At 39.2% G+C, this 20,768-nt stretch overlaps 1 protein-coding gene across 1 annotated transcript in view; it reads left to right on the plus strand.

The window, feature by feature from the left end:
- LOC122641750 (calpain-type cysteine protease DEK1-like) overlaps positions 1 to 20,768 on the plus strand; it is a 70,694-nt gene that overhangs the window by 27,972 nt on the left and 21,954 nt on the right. The window contains exons 10-16 of the mRNA XM_043835040.1: positions 1,835 to 2,000; positions 14,493 to 14,763; positions 14,895 to 15,045; positions 15,150 to 15,261; positions 15,402 to 15,567; positions 15,678 to 15,748; positions 15,907 to 15,998. Coding sequence (XP_043690975.1) covers positions 1,835 to 2,000; positions 14,493 to 14,763; positions 14,895 to 15,045; positions 15,150 to 15,261; positions 15,402 to 15,567; positions 15,678 to 15,748; positions 15,907 to 15,998 — 1,029 coding nt within the window. The remainder of the gene's footprint in view (positions 1 to 1,834; positions 2,001 to 14,492; positions 14,764 to 14,894; positions 15,046 to 15,149; positions 15,262 to 15,401; positions 15,568 to 15,677; positions 15,749 to 15,906; positions 15,999 to 20,768) is intronic.

A 20,768-nucleotide genomic window follows, 5' to 3' on the forward strand; every position in this document is an offset into this window, starting at 1 on the left:
GTCGTTCTTGCAAGGAAGAAGTCTATTTGGCTGGCATGGTTTCCACTTTTATAGGTAACTAAGTGCTCCTCTCTTTTTCCATAGAAGGTGTTCACGATGGGAAGATCATAAACTACCGCAAAGTCTAGGATTGAGGTCCCTTCCTCATTCCTCTCCTCAATCCCAAAACCTCCATGGACCCCTTCATAACCTCTACGGTCACTCCCAACATGTCTGATCAAGTCACCTCTAATGATAATCGATTCATCCTGGCCAAAACCCTGCATTAAATCATCTATGAGTTCCCAAAAGGCGCTTACTACTTTTGTCCAATCCTACTTGGGGTGCATAAGCACAAACAATATTGACAAACTCTTTCTCCAGTACTAGTTTGATGGACATACATAATTCTGTCTCCCAATCTTTTGACCTCTACTACGTCGTTCTGTAGATCTTTGTCCACTATGATGCCCACACCGCCTCTGTTACTGTGGTCTCCCGAGTACCAAAATTTGAAGTCATCCAACATCTTAGTTTTGTTTCCCTTCTATCTTGTCTCTTGGATACAAGTGATATTAATTCTTCGTCTCTCCATGACATCTACCAATTCCAGGCTCTTACCCGTTAATGATCCAATTCCAGGAAGCTAGTCTAATCCTACGTTCTGGGCTGACAAACTTCCTCTCACTTGCCCTTGACTACTTATCACCGCACTTGGGCCTCGATACGGTGCGTCGCTTATGGGGGACGCCCTAGTAAAAAGAGGACGTAGAGACATGAGATAAAGAGAAAAAGGAATCAAAAAGCAAAAGGATCCATGAAAAAGGTGATTGGCGGAATATATTAAAGTGCCGGCTGCCAACCTGACGCACCTCTATATAGAATAGATACTCTATGTATAAAACTAGAAAAGTAAATATAAAGTGATGAGAGGGAAGGACACACTTAATGCATCAAAAGGCACACAATATGTAGGCAAAGTGGTGCATAATCAAGTAAAGCAATGCACAAGGCTGGTAGCTTCGTGTTGACACTATACAACTAATGATGATAAAGTAAAGCAAAGTAAAACAAGTAAATCAGATAAATCAGATTATTGTTTTTATGAGGAGCAGATATTACAACATGACATAATGAAAAGTTAACGCTACAGCTGGTCACAAATAAACTTATATACACTATACAAATAAAGTAGAAATGTGCTAATGAGATGAGATCTAATGATTAATATATAATCAACTTACAGAAACAGATTCAGCAGCTATCAAAACAAAATAAACTAAGATTCAGAAAAAGTATGGTATCTAAAGAACTATAAGTTAGCAGGTCAGGGGACAGCAAAATATCCGATTATAAACAAGAGCAAAAAACGTAAAGCAAATAGGAAAGCGAAGAGTTCAACCCAACAAATAACAGAAATATTAGCAAAGGATTACTAAGATCTAGTCAACCAGCAACAACAGCAATTGAGGAATTGAAAAGTGGTAGATTAAATAGGGAAAATCAGTACAGGTAAAAGTATAGATGATTAATTCATTTGTACTATAGTTCATTTGATTTTTGCCTTAATAATTCTCCAGACTTGTTGTGGACCTCTTTCATGTTTCAATTCTCCTGTTAATGGAAATATAGTTTTCAGAAAGGAAACAGAAAAATATATTTGGAAACTCAATGATTTTTATATTTCATTTGCTTAATGTAAGATCTCCAGTTAGTTCTTGTTATCTCCTATATTCATGGCTTATCTTATGTGGTGTGAGTTTGTAGACCTATTGTTCAATTTATACTAGTACCTGCTTCTTTATTCATTCTGTTCCACTTGCTGATGTGTATGCTTCTGCATTTACCTCTGCAGCAAATCATCAGTTTTACTTGGCTTGGCTTTGACCATCCCTCTCATGGTTGCATGCCTCTCTATCGCCATTCCCATTTGGATCCGTAATGGCTACCAGTTTTGTGTTCCGCGAGTTGAAAATGGCAGTCAGGGAGGCAACCATCGAAATCTTAGGATGATGGAGGTCTGGTCTGCAGCTTTTCACCTATTATTCTTTTTGCTATGTGACTATCCAATCTATAGTACTAACTCACAAACAGATGTATGAATTATGAACATATATCCTGTTCCAATTTTCAATCTGCTTCATAATTATGGGTCAGATGCAAATACATGTTATGTAGGACATTTATGCGATACCTCTGAATTGGGACTTAAACTTGGTGAATCCTACAAATTAGGGATGCCGGGTTGGTGTGTTCGTTTTGTTGTTGTTTTTTTTTTTTTTTTGCCTAATGATGGGTTTAAAAAAGAATGAATTCAATACTTCAACTGGATTAATTTTTAGGAAAAAGAAATTCAATTGAGGTTGCAGAGAGCGCGCAAGGGTCACACAGATGGAATTTGATCTAATTGGGCCAACTGGATTAAACACTAAGAGTTTGTATTCATAACTGACTAGAAGCCTTTTCTTCTTTATTATTGAGCTGTTATTATGTTTTGCGTGGCCTCTTGTTCATCTCCTCTTTTCTAGAGAGAAAAATTTTTGGGAAGGGCTGAAATTTATTTAAGAGGTGGGGGGGGGGGGGGGGGAAGGAAATTGATGCGTATCAGTTTCAAGAGCATCAAGATAGGTGCACTAAAAAGTACCGAAGGAAGAAGAAGAAGAACTTGAAGCACTCTTGAAACACTAAGTCAGTGACTCAGCTGTTAACTCAATGCTGTAACTGATTTAACTCAGCCTTGACCCAGCCAATTTGTTCTTCATTGGACCAAGCTCTTTTGGTTCAGACCAAGCCCATGCTTGGTTTTTTTTTTTCTTGGATCACTAAAAAACAGCTGAAATGATGGGCTACATAGACTTATAAATTTTTTTTTTGGTTATCTTGGTTATCTAGTTGTGGATTGGGGAAATCTGACTTGTTTCAATGAGACACCAGCCATGCTTTATTTATAATAGAATAAGATGAGGTACAAGTACAATATTGCCCCTAGGGCAAACACTAAAGAAACCCCAAGGACAATTCAACCCTTATACCCATATTACAATACTCCCCCTCAAGTTGGTGCATCAATGTCACACATGCCCAACTTGCATATAATAGGATGAAAACCAGAACTACTAAGACCTTTGGTAAACACATCAGCCTATTAGTCTCCAGACTTGACAAAAGGAACACAAATAAGACCTGAGTCCAGCTTTTCCTTTATGAAGTCACGATCGATCTCCTCATGCTTCGTCTGGTCATGCAGAACTAGATTATGAGCAATACTGATGGCTGATTTGGTATCACAATATACCATCATAGGAAGAGTAACATGAACAGCCAGATCCATTACGAGACTTTTGAGCCACAAAAATTCACAAATACCATGGGCCATAGCTTGAAACTTTGTTTCAGAGCGTGATCGAACTACAACAGCCTACTTCTTGCTTCTTCAAGTAACCAAGTTTCCCCCTATGAACGTACCATAGCCAGATGTAGACCTGCAGTCATTCGGAGAACCAGCCCAATTTGCATCTATGAACGCTTTGACTTGTAGATGATCATGAGTTGAGTAAAGAACCCCTCGTCTTGGAGCTGACTTCAGATAACGAAGAATATGGAATACAACTTCCATATGAGAGGAGTATGGATCATGCATGTAATGGCTTAGCAGACTAACGGCATGAGCAATGTTTGGACAAGTATGAGAGGTAAATTAAACTCCCAACCAGCTCTGGTATCATCCTTTATCCACTGGTTCACCATCTTTGTTCACAAGATTGGTATTAGCATCAAGAGGAGTATCTGCAGGCTTGCACCTTAACATACCAGTCTCTGATAGAAGATCAAGGATATATTTGCGTTAAGATAAGAAAATTCCTCTAGTAGATCGAGCAACTTCAATGCCAAGAAAATAACGTAGCTTACCTGGATCTTTAATTTCAAATTCCTTGCCCAAATATTCCTTGAGGAGAGAAATTTCTGCGGTATCATCTCCTATAACGACAATATCATCAACATATAGAATGAAGAGTGCAATTTTACCGCTAGATCACTTAATGAATAATGTGTGATCAACATTGCTTTGGGTGTAGGCAAAAGATACCATAGCCTTGTGAAATCCCCCAAAGCATGGGGAATAGTTTTAACCCATACATAACACGTTTCAGTTTACATACCTTCCTTGAATTTTATGACGTGCAAAACCTGGGGAAATCTCGATATAGACCTCTTCTTCAAGTTCACCGTGAAGAAATGCATTCTTGACATCAAGTTGTAGTAGTTCCCATCCTAGATTTATTGCACAAGAAAGGATGACATGAATAGTGTTCATCTTTGCAACTAGGGCAAAGGTCTCTTGATAGTCTATCCCATAAGTTTGGGTAAATCCCCTGGCAACAAGCCTGGCTTTATAGCAATCCACTGTGCCATCAGCTTTTTGCTTCATTATGGAAACCCACTTGCAACTGACAGTTTTCTTTTAAGGAGGAAGACTAACTAATCCGAAGTGTCATTTTTTCCCAATGCCTGCATCTCTTCAACCACAGCTGACTTCCACCGTGGGTTTGCAAGAGCTTCTTACCAATTTTGAGGAATAGAGACAGAAGACAAAGAAGACACAAAAGTATGATAGGGAGGAGAAGGTGAACTATTAGAAGCAACCTGATATATGGGATGTTGAGTACAAGACCATTTACCTTTGCAGACAACAATGGGTAAATCCAGGGATGGGTCAAGTGAAGGATCGATAACACTAGAGGGAAGAATATTATCAGAAGGAGCAAGTGAAGCAAGGGGAACTGAAGTCGAACCTGGATCAAGAGAGGTCGATTGGTAGTGGTATTTGTTTGTTGTTTACGAGATCTTATGTAAACACACAAATCTAGTCCTGGTGGTCTAGTAGCATTCTCCCCTTGAACGTTGTCATGTAGAGTATCTGGCAATGATGGAGGCATGTTCAGTGAGGATTGGAGAGGTGGCACATCTTCCCAAGTAGTAGAAATTTCCCCCTAAAGAGGTGCCACAGGGTAGTTGGCTGCAGATTCATGAAAAACCACATCCATAATGACAAATAAGCGCCGGGAAGGTGGATGGTAGCACTTGCTTTTTTGAGTAACAAGTTACCAATAAAAAAGCACCGAAGGCCACAAGGATCAAGCTTATCGTGAGGAAGATGATTGTGGGCATAGCAAATGCAACCAAAAACCTTGGGAGAAACAGTAAAGGAAGAAGACCCCTGAAGAACATCAAGCGGAGAATGGAATGCAAAGACCTGAGAGGGCGTCCAGTTGATATAATAGGCAGCAGTCAAGACTGCATCACTCTAGTACTGAGGCGGATCGTGCGTCTCAAATAACATGGAACGTGCAACTTCTAAAAGGTGACGGTTCTTGCGTTCAGCCACACCATTTTGGGCAGGTGTGTCAAAACAACTAGTCTGATGTAGAATACTGTGAGTGGCAAGATATGATTGGAATGAGCCATCCGTATATTCCTGGCCATTATCGCTGCGAAGGACCTAAATCTTAGCATTGAACTGTGTCTGAACAATGAGGTGGAAGAATTGAAAGCTAAAACCTCACTTTTATTCCTCATTAGATAGATCCAAGTTTTGTGGGAATGACAGTCATAGTCAATGAACATTACAAACCAGCGGTAGCTAGAGATGGAAACACAACGGGCAGTAATGTAGTCCTAGATAGGTAGGAGACCTACTAGGAGCCAAACAACAGGATCAAATAACAAAAGGGGCTGCTGGTTCGAATGGACAGCACTAGGATTTAGGTCAATTCCTAGGGTTTGGGTTGGATATTGGGAAAGGGGTTGATAGGGTATTAATGGGCAGGTCTAGGGGGTCAATATGGTATAAAAAGGTTAGGATTTGGATGAGTTTTGAAATTCTGTAATTATGGGCAGAATTGAATTTTAGGGTTTTGGGTAGGATGTCTTATGAAAATGGACTGTTTGTAAGATCTAGGGTTTAGGGGCAGATTTTAGGAAAGAGGTTTATAGGGTATTAATGGGCAGGTCTAGGGGGTTATTTTGGTATAAAGAAGTTAGGGTTTGGATGAGTTACAAAATTCTGCAATTTAGGGCAAAATTGGATTTAGGGTTTTAGGGTTCTAATGGATCTATGGATTAATGGAAAGGGTGATAATAGGAGTAGATGGAGCTTAGGTTAGAGGATTAGAAGAAGAAGGTTAAATGCTGAATTAATAAACTACTTACTTGAAAGATTAAATCTTCAATGGTAGCAGCTTTGAAGAACTAGAAGAAGGACCTCCCGATCTACAAGATGCAAGGAGTCGATCGGAGTCCACCAATCCCTTCACCTTGATATTACCCACAAGGTAGCCTTGATATTACTCACAAGGTTCACTCAACAGAGCAGAGCAGCAGCTATGGCAGCAAACAAAAGCTTTTTCATTAATCAAATTCGTGTACAATGCTGGCCTCCCTTACAAACTTCTATAGAAGACTCAAAAATAGACTTAGACACTAAAAAGGAATGGCCTAACCTTATCCCTAACCTATTAGGCAACTTAAACTGACTAGGAAACTCTAATAGACTCAAAATAGAGTCCTAATGACTTAAAACAACTTAAACTACTTAAAATAAAGAAGATTCCCTAGTAGCCAATAGGATATAAGAACCTCTTAGCCAATAGGATCACTTCACTTAAATTAGACCAATTGAACCAATTGGATGCAACCAATTTAAACCGGTTCAACTAAAAACACAAAATAAAAACTAAGAATTGGGCTAATCCCGTATGCAACCTATATACCCCTATTTCAGGCCCACTAAAGTGGCCTAATACATAAAAAACCCCTTGGGAACAAAGGCCCAACATATATATGTCCCAACCCTACCCTTATTCCCAATGAAACAAGCCCTATTTGATGATGAATCTGCATCAACTCTCCCCAACTTGAAAAAATTCGTCCTCGAATTTTGTAGTGATGAGGGGGAATCAACATGTGATCAGTAGCTTTGACCATCCCCAAACAGAATTTCGGTGAAGCGGGAACATTGGGGATAAAGTCTTCAATGCGTGGAGCGTTCTCTTCAAAGAACCATAGTGGCATAACAAACTCTATGTGCTCGACCTCTTCAAGAACAACATCTTGGATGTCGATGATTTCTTGTGGAGTGTTGTCAATCACCACTTCATCTTCCATGTCCTCAGCCTTGTCTACTTTGCCCTCTTCAGTAGTTTCTTCTACCATTGTGTGTTGGACCTCCACATCAATTTTATGGCCGAGCTTCTCAACCATGATCTCAACTACTGGTGCAGCTTGGTCTTCTTGAATTTCTTTAGCTATAGGTTCTTGAATCTCTTCAACGCAAACCGCTTTAGTAGAATCTTTTGTTGGTGCATCTGCCATAGGTGAAACTTCAAACACAGTCGATGTCACTTGCATTTGAGTTGACATGTTCGGCAGTCGTTGTGGCTGTACAGTCGATGTGGTCACCTTTGGTTGTAATCCTTTTAGAGTAAACAAATGGTATAGACGCTGTCGATCAGGTAGGACACACAAGTTGTTTTCCGGTTCAATCCAACCTTGTCGCTCGTCCAACCAATTGCAACCTACTGCAATAAAGCTCCTTGGAGATGGTACCGGCTTACACCAAGCACCATCATAATATGAAGAACACCCAAATTCAACACAGACTTTACCTGTAGGCTCGATGCAAATCTCTCCTGATTGGGACAACATATCCACCACGGATTGTGAAATAATGTTGTTACGTCTCCTCTCATCAACAACTAAGATGGCTGTGCTCCCATTGGGTGGACGAACTTGGGTCTTGAAAACGAAGGGAGGTGGGTCTTTCAAGGCTTGGTTGGAGCTTCCCTCCGCCATATCTCTGATACCACTTAATGTAGTCCTAGATAGGTAGGAGACCTACTAGGAGCCAAACAACAGGATCAAATAACAAAAGGGGCTGCTGGTTCGAATGGACAGCACTAGGATTTAGGTCAATTCCTAGGGTTTGGGTTGGATATTGGGAAATGGGTTTATAGGGTATTAATGGGCAGGTCTAGGGGGTCAATATGGTATAAAAAGGTTAGGATTTGGATGAGTTTTGCAATTCTGTAATTATGGGTAGAATTGAATTTTAGGGTTTTGGGTAGGATGCCTTATGAAAATGGACTGTTTGTAAGATCTAGGGTTTAGGGGCAGATTTTAGGAAGAGGTTTATAGGGTATTAATGGGCAGGTCTAGGGGGTTATTTTGGTATAAAGAAGTTAGGGTTTGGATGAGTTACAAAATTCTGCAATTTAGGGCAAAATTGGATTTAGGGTTTTAGGGTTCTAATGGATCTATGGATTAATGGAAGGGGTGATAATAGGAGTAGATGGAGCTTAGGTTAGAGGATTAGAAGAAGAAGGTTAAATGCTGAATTAATAAACTACTTACTTGAAAGATTAAATCTTCAATGGTAGCAGCTTTGAAGAACTAGAAGAAGGACCTCCCGATCTACAAGATGTAAGGAATTGATTGGAGTCCACCAATCCCTTCACCTTGATATTACCCACAAGGTAGCCTTGATATTACTCACAACAGGTTCACTCAACAGAAGAGCGAAGAGACTATGGCGCAAACAAAAGCTTTTTCATTAATCAAATTCGTGTCCAATGCTGGCCTCCCTTACAAACTTATATAGAAGACTCAAAAATAGACTTAGACACTAAAAAGGAATGGCCTAACTTATCCCTAACCTATTAGGCAACTTAACTGACTAGGAAACTCAAATAGACTCAAAATAGAGTCCTAATGACTTAAAACAACTTAAACTACTTAAAATAAAGAAGATTCCCTAGTAGCCAATAGGATATAAGAACCTCTTAGCCAATAGGATCACTTTACTTAAATTAGACCAATTGAACCAATTGGATGCAACCAATTTAAACCGGTTCAATTAAAAACACGAAATAAAAACTAAGTATTGGGTTAATCCCGTATGCAACCTACATACCCCTATTTCAGGCCCACTAAAGTGGCCTAATACATAAAAAACCCTTGGGAACAAAGGCCCAACATATATATATCCCAACCCTACACTTATTCCCAATGAAACAAGCCCTATTTGATGATGAATCTGCATCAGGCAGGACCCCATACATCAAAGTGAAATAAAGTAAAAGGAGTAGCACTTTTATTATTTAAACTGGGGTAAACATTTCGAGTTTGTTTGGCTAAAACACAAGCCTCACAGAAAAAAGCACTCGAATTACATTGCTGAAATAAAGAAGGAAAAACCCTAGCTATAGTCCCCATGGGGGATGACCTAAACGCTTGTGCCAATGTAGCAACTCAAATAAAGTAGGGGAAGAGGAATCCGTTTGATGAGCCTGACCAGAAGTAGTAGAAACTAAAGAGAGAGATCATCCCCAAGCAGATACAAACCACCTTGTACTCAACCACAACCAATCGTTCTCCCTGTCACTAGGTCCTGAAAAACACAATGAGAAGGTTAAAAGGTGACTTTACAATTCAAATTGGCAGTGATGCTACTAATGTATAAAAGATTAGTAGAAAAATTAGGGACATGTAAAATTGAAGATAAAGATGAAGAAGAGGAACAACAAATGGAACGCTTCCCAGAAACAGAGGAAAGGGAATCATCAACAACCCAAACCTTGTCTTTACCAGAATAGGAAGTATACCGAAAGAATAAACTTGATGAACCAGTCATGTGGTCAGTGACACTAGAGTCAATGATCCAAGGATGGGGCATGACTGATGCACAATGACTACCGAATTGGATGCCTGAACAAGCAAGATTGGAGTCAGAATGAATAATGGTAGAAGGAGCTGGCAGAAGGCTGGGATGGTTCCAGCTTGGTCATTAGACGTTGAGTGTAAGCAACTCGTTCTGGGAAAGAGAAGAACCAGCACTGGTAGGTGTAGTGTCAGATGTCTCTGTGTGATGTGCATGGGACTGATTGGAACGACCTCTACCACGGCCCCGCCCAGTAGAATTGGCAGGGCGGTCATGAAGCTTCCAACAAAAATCTTTGGTATAACACTCCTTACCATAATAGTTACATTTGGCAGGTTCCTTATCAGAAGAAGAGGAACGATCACCTATACGAGTAAGACCATCACGGGGTTGTGACCCAGTACTAGAATAGAGAGTTGAGCGCTCCTAAGTAGTAGGCTATAGCATAGCAATGCGACTGCTTTCTTCCAATTGAATCAAGGACTCGGATTGCTCCAAAGAAGGAAAGGGATCGCGACTTAGAACTTGAGCACGAATCTGAGTGTACTCAAAGTTAAGACCAGCCAGAAAATCAGAAACCCGGAGCTTACTCGCACGTTTCTTAAAGTTGGTTGCATCAGTTGAACAAGTAGCCTGGAACTCTCCATAAAAGTTTAACTCCTGCCACAGACTACATAATTCAGAATAATACTGTGACAAAGTGAGTTCCGTTTGCTTCTTCTCATGAATTTTCTTAAAACGCAACTCATAGACTTGGGCATCCTTCCCTACCTGGGAATAGGTATCCTGGGCAGCTTTCCAAATTTTAGCAGCAATATCTAGAAGAAGATAACCCCGAGCAATATGGGGCTGCATAAAGTTGATGAGAAACGACTACGACATCACAAACGAATTATTTGAACTCCACTTCTTCTGAGTAGAACCGGCAGTGGTCGGTTTTTCTGTCTCTCCTGTGAGATACCCGGAATAACCACAGGAATCAATAGATGAGTAGCACAAACGAGATCACATCAAATAATTACTCCCATCTAGTTTGATGGAGCTCACAGGGAGTGAAGGAAAATCACCGCAATTCATCCCTTCAATTCCAGTTGATGCAGTAGAAATATCAGACATCGTTACCAGTCCAAGAAGTATTCCATGTGAGGAGGAGAGTCACCAACAATAATCACACTCAGAAGAAAGTCACCAACAACAATCACACTCTGAAGAGAGTCACCAATAACAATCACATGCAGAACCAGCTGCAACAAGGGAGCATGAAGAAATCGATCTCATAGGGTTTTGACGCTGAGGTCGACAACCAGGGATTGGCCCTGTGAAATTGAGAAAAATCAGGGATTGGCCCCATGTATGATCAGCGAGAATTTTGAGATTGATCTTGTAAAGTCGACATACAGGGTTGGCCCTGTGAAAATCGATAACCAAAAAGCAGGGATTAGTCCCTGTGAAATCTGAAGAAGTCTCTCAGACCATGAGATCAAAAGTTTAAGGTAAAAAAAGACTGAGAGACATTAAAGACGAAAGTTAAAGGATCAAATACCCTTGGTGATCTAGGAAAGTAGCACCGAGGGCTGTACTGGTGATGGGAGAGAGAGAGAGAGAGTCCCACAAGTTGCCCACCCTAGGAGTCCCACCTAGGCACACCAAAAGAGATCCACTTTTGGCCACTTGAGTTCATAAGCAAGAGTTCTCAAAGAGAGCAATTTGTTTTCAATTCATGGTTGCCAAGAGAGGCTCATAGGTTCTCTTTAAGGGTGTTAAACGGTCCGGTTTCGGTTAAACGGTTCGGTTCGGTTCGGTTTTGACTGCTTGAGGGTAGAAACCATAACCAGACCATTTAGCTAAACGGTTGCATATCCAAAACCACAACCATTTAGTAAACGGTTTCGGTTAAATGGTTATGCACGGTTTTACACGATTTTCGGTTAAATGGTTTACACGGTTTGGGTTAGCTGATTATGAATAACATCCCTGATTTACTAAATAGTTTAATAATTTTCAAACCAAACCTTCTGCATTTTTTAATAGAAAATGGGTTGTAGCCTGTAGTGCATCTCTTTTAATTAGTAAATACCTTCAATGGACGATGGATTCCATGAAAGTGTTGTACCTTCAATCACTGTTTACCCTTTTTTTTTTTGGGGTAGAACACGGTTTACCTTCTATCTAATAATACTAAATAGTTATTTGTAATTAGTTATTAATTATGAAGTTATTAGTTTTTATTTTTTGAAAAACAGAAATCATTTATTGAAGAAACATGACTTAGTGAGTTAGTGACTTAGTGGTTAGTACTTAGTAGTTGCTATTGCTAGGTTTTGAATCTTTTGATGTTTGATTTAAACGGTTATAATCGGTTGTAATTGGATTAAACGGCCTGAAACCGTTGGATTAATCGGTTAAAACCGGACCGAACCGTTTAGCTAGACGGTGGCATTTCTGAAACCATAACCAGACCATTTATTTAAACGGTCTGCCGGTTCCGGCTTAAATGGTTCGGTTCGATTTCAGTAAACGGTTTCGGTTTTGTTTTGACACCCTTAGTTCTCTTATATAGGGAGAGGGAGGCTAAAAGCGCACCTTAATTACATCAAAGACAATAAATGATAGTTAGGAATTCCACAACAAAGATATAACTAGGGACTATTAGACTTTTACTTAGAAACATGAAAGGACTCTTAAATAAGCATTGGAATACAAAAAGTCAAGCACTAGAACCTATGAGAACCAAAGTGATACTTAATACTGCCTTGGAATTTGAAAAGGCACAAAGAATCTGCCAGAATTTAACTGTTCCAGGAATCCACAATTTGACTGAGGATGGCTGGATCTGAACCAGGTCAGGCTAGGCGGTGGTTCTGGTCTTGGACTTGGGCTTGGGCCTGCACAGTGACTTTTGGAGAATAGGCGTGATGGCCTATTGGCTGGTGGATGCCTTGCATCATCCCTGCTCTGATATCATGTTGATTGGGGAAATCTGACTTGTGTCAATGAGACACCAGCCAGGCTTTATTTATAATAGAGTAAGATGAGGTACAAGTACAATAGTGCCCCTAGGGCAAACATTAAAGAAACCCTAAGGACAATTCTACCCTTATACCCCTATTACTACGCTAGTTAATTGGATACAGGTAAGAGTTTTAATTTGTTAGAGTCTGTTTTATCTTCTTTCCTTATTATAGTTTAGATAGGTTCAAACACTCCAATTCCTTCCCCAAGGTTTGGAGAGTTTCTTTTTCCTTTCTTTCTTTATGTCTTCTACTTAAGACACTACTTCCTACATAGAGTATGCGATAAAAACACTCAACTCTATATATATTTTGTAGGAGCCATTGCGCTCCCAGCGATTTTTATTTTTGAATGATGATGGAGTTTTGCTGTTTTTTCTGTTGGACTCAGAATTGGTTGTGAGATTCAGCTACCCTATTGGTGAGACTCCAATACTGCTGATGGGATTCTAGTAAGGCCAGGTGAGAGGCCTGGTCATATCCTCTTACTCTGTTCTTCATTTCTTCTACTCTTTCCTTCACTGTTAAATCTTATTTTCCTGCGTATGTTATTGGATTGAATCTGGTATTATTCCCTCAGATTTCACTGGGTATTTGGTCTGGTTTTATATTCTGCAGTCACAGTGCTTATGTTTTCTGTTCTTTGTTTTAAGATCCAATCTGTGATCTGTTTTGTCAGTTCCTTCTGCAACTAAAACTCTTTGATATCTTTAGTTTTGAATTAAGTTTTTCAGATCGGAATATATAATCACAATTAGCATCTGATATTATGTTGATATCAGTTTTCAAAATCTGATTTTGTTAATTATTCAACAGTCTTATTCTGTTAGTACTCTTAAGTTCTTGAACTTGCTATTATTGCTACTACCTACTGTTTAACCCTGTTTCAGATCCACAGGTTAGAATATAACTCTCCTTTTAAATCTGGCTTCTGATATATTGTTTTTGCTTGGTTATATTGCTGTTTAATCATTCTTCAATACTGTTTTAATTTCTCTAAGGGTCTGAAATCTCTCCCTTGATCTGGATACCCTAATCAAGAGTTCTATTCTCCATAGAACTCTTCTGGAAATCTAGATATTGGATCAGGTTCATCTTTTGTGAAGTTATTATTGGCGATAAATTAGACCTTCAACCAGTATATTGCATGCATCTGAACTTCTGATTATCAGTTATCAGATTTCTCTTAGTTCTGACCTTTTATTCTTCAGTGCAATCCTGTTTTTAAAATTGAGTTTCTGAACCTACTCACCTAGGCTTCTTGAAATCCATCAGAACTGTTGTAGAGTTAGGGACTGATAGATTGTGTGTTCAGTCTCTAGACAGTAATTTTTTTTTTCAATTTTTACATAATTGTAGAATTTAAAGGAGTGACAATAGTACAATGTTACAAAAGTGTTGGAGTTTTTATATTGTCTTTGAGAATTTCCAGGAATCTAAATAAGTAGGGGATTCAGCATCCGGAGCGATTGCATATACTGTTTGCACTCGATAGCATTTTAGCTGTTTGCCTATTAGTTTTTGTAATGAGGTTCTAGCAGCAATGTTTTCACAAGAGAATCATCATGAGGCCTTGCCATGGTTACTTTTGCTGCTTACTGATGTAAATATACATATTTAATGCAATAGTTATTTGATTGTGGATATGTTTGTTAGGTGCTTAAGAATGAATATTAATGGTCACGATCTTTTATTATTGATTGACTATTTTTCCCCTTTGTCTTATTGAAAGATTTTGTTTGCCTTTGCTAATGTTTTTACACCTCGTTCCCCTTTCTGTTCAGGGTACTGTTCTCGCTGCTTGTGTCGTGTTATTCATTGGATCTGTGTTATCTTTAGGTTTTATAGTATCAGCCAAACCTTTAGATGAATTAGGCTACAAGGGATTGACTGGGGATCAGAAAAGTTTCACCTTGCCATATGCATCATCTGTGTACCTTGGCTGGGCAATGGCTTCAGCAATTGCTTTGATAGTTACTGGTGTGCTGCCAATTGCATCCTGGTTCACGACATATCGTTTTTCTCTCTCTTCTGCTATTTGTGTTGGTTTATTTGCTGGTAAGTATGTCAAGCCTGCTCAATTGGAACTTTTCAGTTAGAATAATGAGACTCTCTTAAATTGCTGCAAACATTGTCTTGGAGGTAACATGTAATTCCATGCATCTATGTTGGTGTTCCTTCTGCTGTAGTTGTTCTTGTGGTTTTTTGTGGTGCATCTTATTTGGAGGTGGTGAATTCTCGGGATGATCAAGTTCCAACAAATGGTGATTTCCTCGCTTCTTTACTTCCCTTGGTTTGCATCCCAGCAGTGCTCTCCCTTGGTTCTGGTCTTTATAAATGGTGAGTTTAAGCCCATCATCCTTGATTTAAACTTTTAAAGAACACATTTCATTGTAATGTGAGCCAGGTTAACTTCTTACTCCTGCCACACCAATTGCTTACAGGAAAGATGATGACTGGAAACTTTCTCGAGGTGTATATGTATTTGTTGGCATTGGTCTTCTTCTTTTGCTTGGTGCAATATCAGCTGTCGTAATTATAGTCAAACCATGGACGGTGGGTCTTGCTTTTTGTCTTATGATTTTTCTTAGGCTTCGTATGTTTGAAAGTAAAGGAAAAGGAAAGGAAGTGAAATTAAATAGAAAATGGAAGCTTTTGAGTAGTAATGATTTGTTCTATTTTGATTATTGCTACAGATAGGAGTTGCATTCCTTCTAGTTCTCCTACTTATGGTCCTAGCCATCGGTGTTATCCACTACTGGGCCTCGAACAATTTCTATTTGACCCGAATGCAGATGTTCGTAGTCTGCTTCCTTGCTTTTCTTCTGGCTTTGGCTGCTTTTCTGGTTGGATTATTGGAAGGTAACGACAGAATCTGTTAGCAGTGTATATTAGTTTTTAGAACGTTAACTGTGTTTCTGAGATTCTCACCATCTTGCGAATTGCCTCTTATGCAATGAAATTATTTCCAGGTAATCCATTTATTGGAGCATCAGTTGGTTACTTCTCGTTTCTGTTTCTTCTTGCTGGAAGGGCACTAACTGTGAGTAAAATATTGCACTACATTGCTAACTTGATTTAATTGATTAAACTTTTTTTATTTGGTGTTGAGTTCTCGTTTGTTGTCTAGGTTTTGGATAATTTCATCTTGTTTTGGCTTCATCTACTTTTTAATGACACAGAACAAGCACTCTTTCACAGGTTCTTCTTTCACCTCCCATTGTTGTCTATTCTCCAAGAGTGTTGCCCGTGTATGTTTATGACACACATGCAGATTGTGCAAAAAATGTCAGGTTCGTTTTTATAGCATCCTTCGTTTAATTTCCTATGAATGGTTTATCAGCGATTCAGGGTTTACATATATTTGATTGATTTCTTTTCCTTTTACCCTGTTAAAACATCTTTCTTTGCGAACAATTTGGGACTCTAGTCACTATTGGTGCGAGTCATGTGACACAACCACAGGGTTACCTGAATCATTGATTGAAATATGGAAAACTTGAATAGAACGTAGTGAGAGAGGACGAAAGGAGGAGAGAAGAACATAGACCTAGGCAATCACACCTATGGTTCCTAAAAGATTACACTTGGAAGTTAAATGGATTCATATCTTGAAAATGGAGAAACTTTTAGTCCCAAAAAAAAAGGAGAAACTTTCTTTGAACTGGTGCCAAAGTATTCCATTCGTTCTTAAGGATTGAAGTTTGTGGTTTCTGGGCTGAACCCTGACTAGCTATTGATGTGGAGAACTGAAGTCCCACAACAGATTCATGAACCGTCAATATTTTTTGCTATAACTTTCTCAGATCAACTTGTCTTGTGCATAATTTGACTTCATAGTTGGTGTCAAAACCATGCAGAAGACAAGTTTTGACCTTGAAAAGCGGGCAACAGATAAATAAAGTAAATAGTACCTTGATCCAATTTAGACTTGATGGAGGGGCCACGAACCCCAACCCTCATCTAAGGTATTAGGGCTGAGAATTGGTGAAATAGGGCCATGGCTTGCATAGGACAGATTAGGGAGATTTTAATAACTGAAGATGTAGGACTCAGATAGGGCTGAAATTACAGTCGAATGGCGTTCCTGGTGGGTCCCAACTATGGCTGAAATCTCATGGAAAGATACCAAAGCATTCCAGTGCGATAGGGGTCTCTTCAAGTCTTGGCCGGAACAGAGTATGGTTCTGGTTTTATTTGAAACAAAGTTAAAATGGAGGGTTGTATGGTGGTGTCTAGCAGGGTTGGATGACAGGAGTTGGGGTTCAAAATATGGCTGTGAAGGATGGTAGGGGTTATGGGATGATTTTGAAGACTGGACTTAGGCTCCAAACCAGAGCATCAACAGGCTTCAAGAAGGCATATTAGAACTGCAGAGAATACAAAACTATAAAGTTGTAACAGAGAAGTCGATTACCAGTATAGAAAAGACAGAAGTATGCTTAATCAACCAGGCAGTGACCCTGGGAATTTACACGTACACACCATTCAACCAATTGCTATCCTGTAATCCTTCAAAATCTCATTTAATGAATCAATATTCACTGCATTACGTGGTTGATTAATCCATAATATACGGACTCATGGCTCCCTAATTTTCTATTTCTAATAATGACGATATTCTGTTACCTTCCTAAATTACCTAAACATGATGAATAAGGAAGCAGAATAATAGAAACTCCTAGAAGCTACTGGTCTGTTTGGTAATGTTTCTATTCTAAAAAAATATTTCCGATTTAGAGATATATATTTTTGTTCCTGTAGAGTACTTCTGTAGGAAAGAAACATGCTTGGAAGGCACAAATAACAGAAGTACTTCTGCTACTTTTACAAATTACTGTTAGATGATGTCCATCACAGCTGGTTCAATGTTTAACTGTGGTTTTTTTTTTTTTTTTTTTTCACAACAATACTGTTTTTTTTGTTGGGGTGATGGATCTAGTAGTGGGGTGGTTAAGAATGTATATCGAGCATCTAGGGTCAGTGTATCTCGATTAGAATATTCCTTATTCTATTCGAGATACCTATCTCTTATGTTCCCTTTTCTATTTGTAATTAGAGTTAGTAGTCTATGGTTAGTCAAGTCCTAGTCCTAATTTGATTTCCTATTGTAACTGTGTTTCTATTTTGTGATTCCTAGTAGGATTAGGAATCCTCTCTATGTATTCTGGTTTAATATAAATAAAGGCATTGTTGGGGGGGGGGGGGGGGGAAGGGACTGCTAGTTTGATCTAACATCTCTAGACAGTGTTCCTTTCCCTCTTTCATATTCTCTCTCCTCCGTTACTCTCGGTTTTCTTGTTCTAATATGTTACTTGGTATCAGAGCTTAACCATTGATTGGTATACATTCTTGGTGCTGGTTTGAAAGTCTTACAAGGTGTGGAATTTCGTGAATACTGGCTTGTGAACAATGTGCTCACAGCCTCTTTATTTATAATAAGAGGAGGAACATTCCAGAATTGGAACAAAAACAATAATACCCCTATGGACAATATTACCCTTGTACCCATTACAACACAAGGTTTTTGTTAAAGGGTTGCAAAACCCTATTTACTCAAAGGCCCTTACCTTTAACTTCTTTTCTGATTCCCCCAGAAAAGCAAAGTCCCACCTCTCCTTCTCCTCTAATGTTTTAAAATCCCCAGATTACCCCTCTAGGCACTACACATCAAGTCACCTGTCGGAGGTTTATATGTAAAATTAGGGATTCTGAAGTAAAAGAAGCATTAAGAAAGATGAAAATAGCCAAGGCTCCTGGCCCAGATGAGGTCCCAATAGAAGAGTGGAAGAGCTTAGGAATTTGTGGCTTATCTTGGTTAACCAAGTTGTTTAACAAGATTTTGTGCACTAAGAGAATGTCAAATGAATGGAGGAGAAGCATGGTGGTCCCAATTTACAAAAATAAAGGCGGTATCCAAAGTCGCTACAACTATAGAGGCATAAAACTAATGAGTCGTACCATGAAATTATGGGAGAGGGTTATCGAATACACCTGAGAAAAGAGATCACTATTTCGGAGAGCCAATTGGGTTTTATGCCAGGAAGATCCACAACAAAAGCTATCTACCTACTTAGGAGACACTAGGAAAGATTTAGAGAGAGAAAGAAGGATCTCCATATGGCCTTTATTGACTTAAAAAACGCTTGTGACAGAGTTCCTAGAAATTTAATCTGGCAGGTGCTAGGGAGAAGAAATGTTTCAAGTAATATGTGGACTTAATTAAAGATATGTATGATGGTGTGGTGACTAGTGTAAGAACCGTGCAGGATCAAGGTAGTGAATTCCCAATTACAGTTGGGTTAATTCAAGGATCAGCTTCAAGCCCTTATCTGTTTGCGCTTATCATGGATGAGTTAACCAAAGGAATCCAAGATGAGGTTCCTTGGTGCATTCTTTTTGCTGATGACATTGTTTTGGTGGATGAGACAATAGATGGAATTAATGCCAAACTGGAATTATGGCGATCAACCTTGGAATCAAAAGGTTTTAAGATAAGTAGAATGAAGACGGAGTATATGGTATGTAACTTTAGCAACTACGGGATGGATAATGAAGGGGTGAAAGTTGATGAGATGGAGATTCCGCAATGTGTCATTTTTAGGTATCTAGGATCAATCATTAGTAAGGAAGGTGATATAGAAGATGTCTTTCAGAGGATTAAAGTAGGATGGCTGAAGTAGAGAGGTGCATCCGGAGTGTTATGTGATCGACGGATTCCTTCAAACCTAAAGGGAAATTTTACAGGATAGTTATAAGATCAGCTATGTTGTATGGCGCAGAGTGTTGGGCAGTTAAGAAGCGTCATCTAGATAAAGCTAAGTGTAGCGAAGATGAGGATGTTGAGATGGATGAGTGGCAAAAGCAGGAGTCATAAGTCAAGGAATGACCATATTAGAGTTGGTTTAGGAGTAGTCCTAATTCAAGATAAGTTTCGAGAAAGTCCCTCTAAGGTTGTATGGCCATGTTCAACGGAGGCCGCCGAATGCTCCAATTCGGAGGAGTGACTTGATTCAGATTGAAGATTCTAAAAGAGCTAGGGGCAGGTCTAAAATGACCCTAGGTGAAGTGGTGAGGAAAGACATGCATAGTTTAGGTCTTGTTCCTAGTATGACGTCGAATAGAGCTGATTGGAGGGCAATGATCTGTGTAGCTGACCCAAATTAGTGTGTTTTAGACTATTTTGTAGGTGTGGTTGTTGTGTTCCCTTTCTTTTATTCTTATTATATTCTTTTTTTTTGTAAGGATCTGTGTAGCCGATTCTATTTAGGTGGGATAAGGTTAAGTTGTTGTTGTTGTTGGTCACATGCGTGTAGAAGCTTTTATTGATACTGACTGGGCTGGTTCTCTTGATGACAGGCGGTCCACATCTGGTTACTATACATTTGTTAGTGGTAACCTTGTTACCTGGCATAGCAAGAAGCAAGTTGTGGTTACTCAATCTAGTGTTGAAGTTGAGTTTCACGAGATGGCCCAGGGTATTTGTGAGTTGCTGTGGCTCCAGGGTCTTCTCTAGGATCTTTGTGTTGCAGTTCAACTCCCTATGATGCTATATTATGATAGTAAATCAGCCATTAGTATAGCTCATAATCCTGTTCAGCATGATCCGTCGTAGCATTTAGAGATTGATCGTCATTTCATTAAAGAGAAGTTAGAACATGGTGTTATTTGTGTTCCTTTTGTCAAGTTTGGTGATCAGTTAGCAGATGTTTTTACTAAGGGTTTAGTGGTAGAGTTTTTCATCCAATTGTATGCAAGTTGGGCATGTTTGATATCTATGCACCAACTTGAGGGGTAGTGTTGTAATATGGGTATAAGGGTAGATTTGTCCCTAGGGGCAGTACTGTACTTGTACCCTATTCTATCTACTATAAATAAAGAGCCTAGACCTCTGTCAATTGACAAGCCATCATTCCCCAAATTGCAACACCTCTCTATACAACTTCAATGTTACCCACAATTTATTCTTTTTTCTCTAATTATTTGACTCTTATTAATTATAAATTTGCCATTACTTCTTGTACTTGGGTCTTAATTGTTTAAGTGGGCACATAAGGGATCCA

This window comes from Telopea speciosissima, chromosome 10 (assembly GCF_018873765.1).
Source record: "Telopea speciosissima isolate NSW1024214 ecotype Mountain lineage chromosome 10, Tspe_v1, whole genome shotgun sequence".
Lineage (NCBI taxonomy): Eukaryota > Viridiplantae > Streptophyta > Magnoliopsida > Proteales > Proteaceae > Telopea > Telopea speciosissima.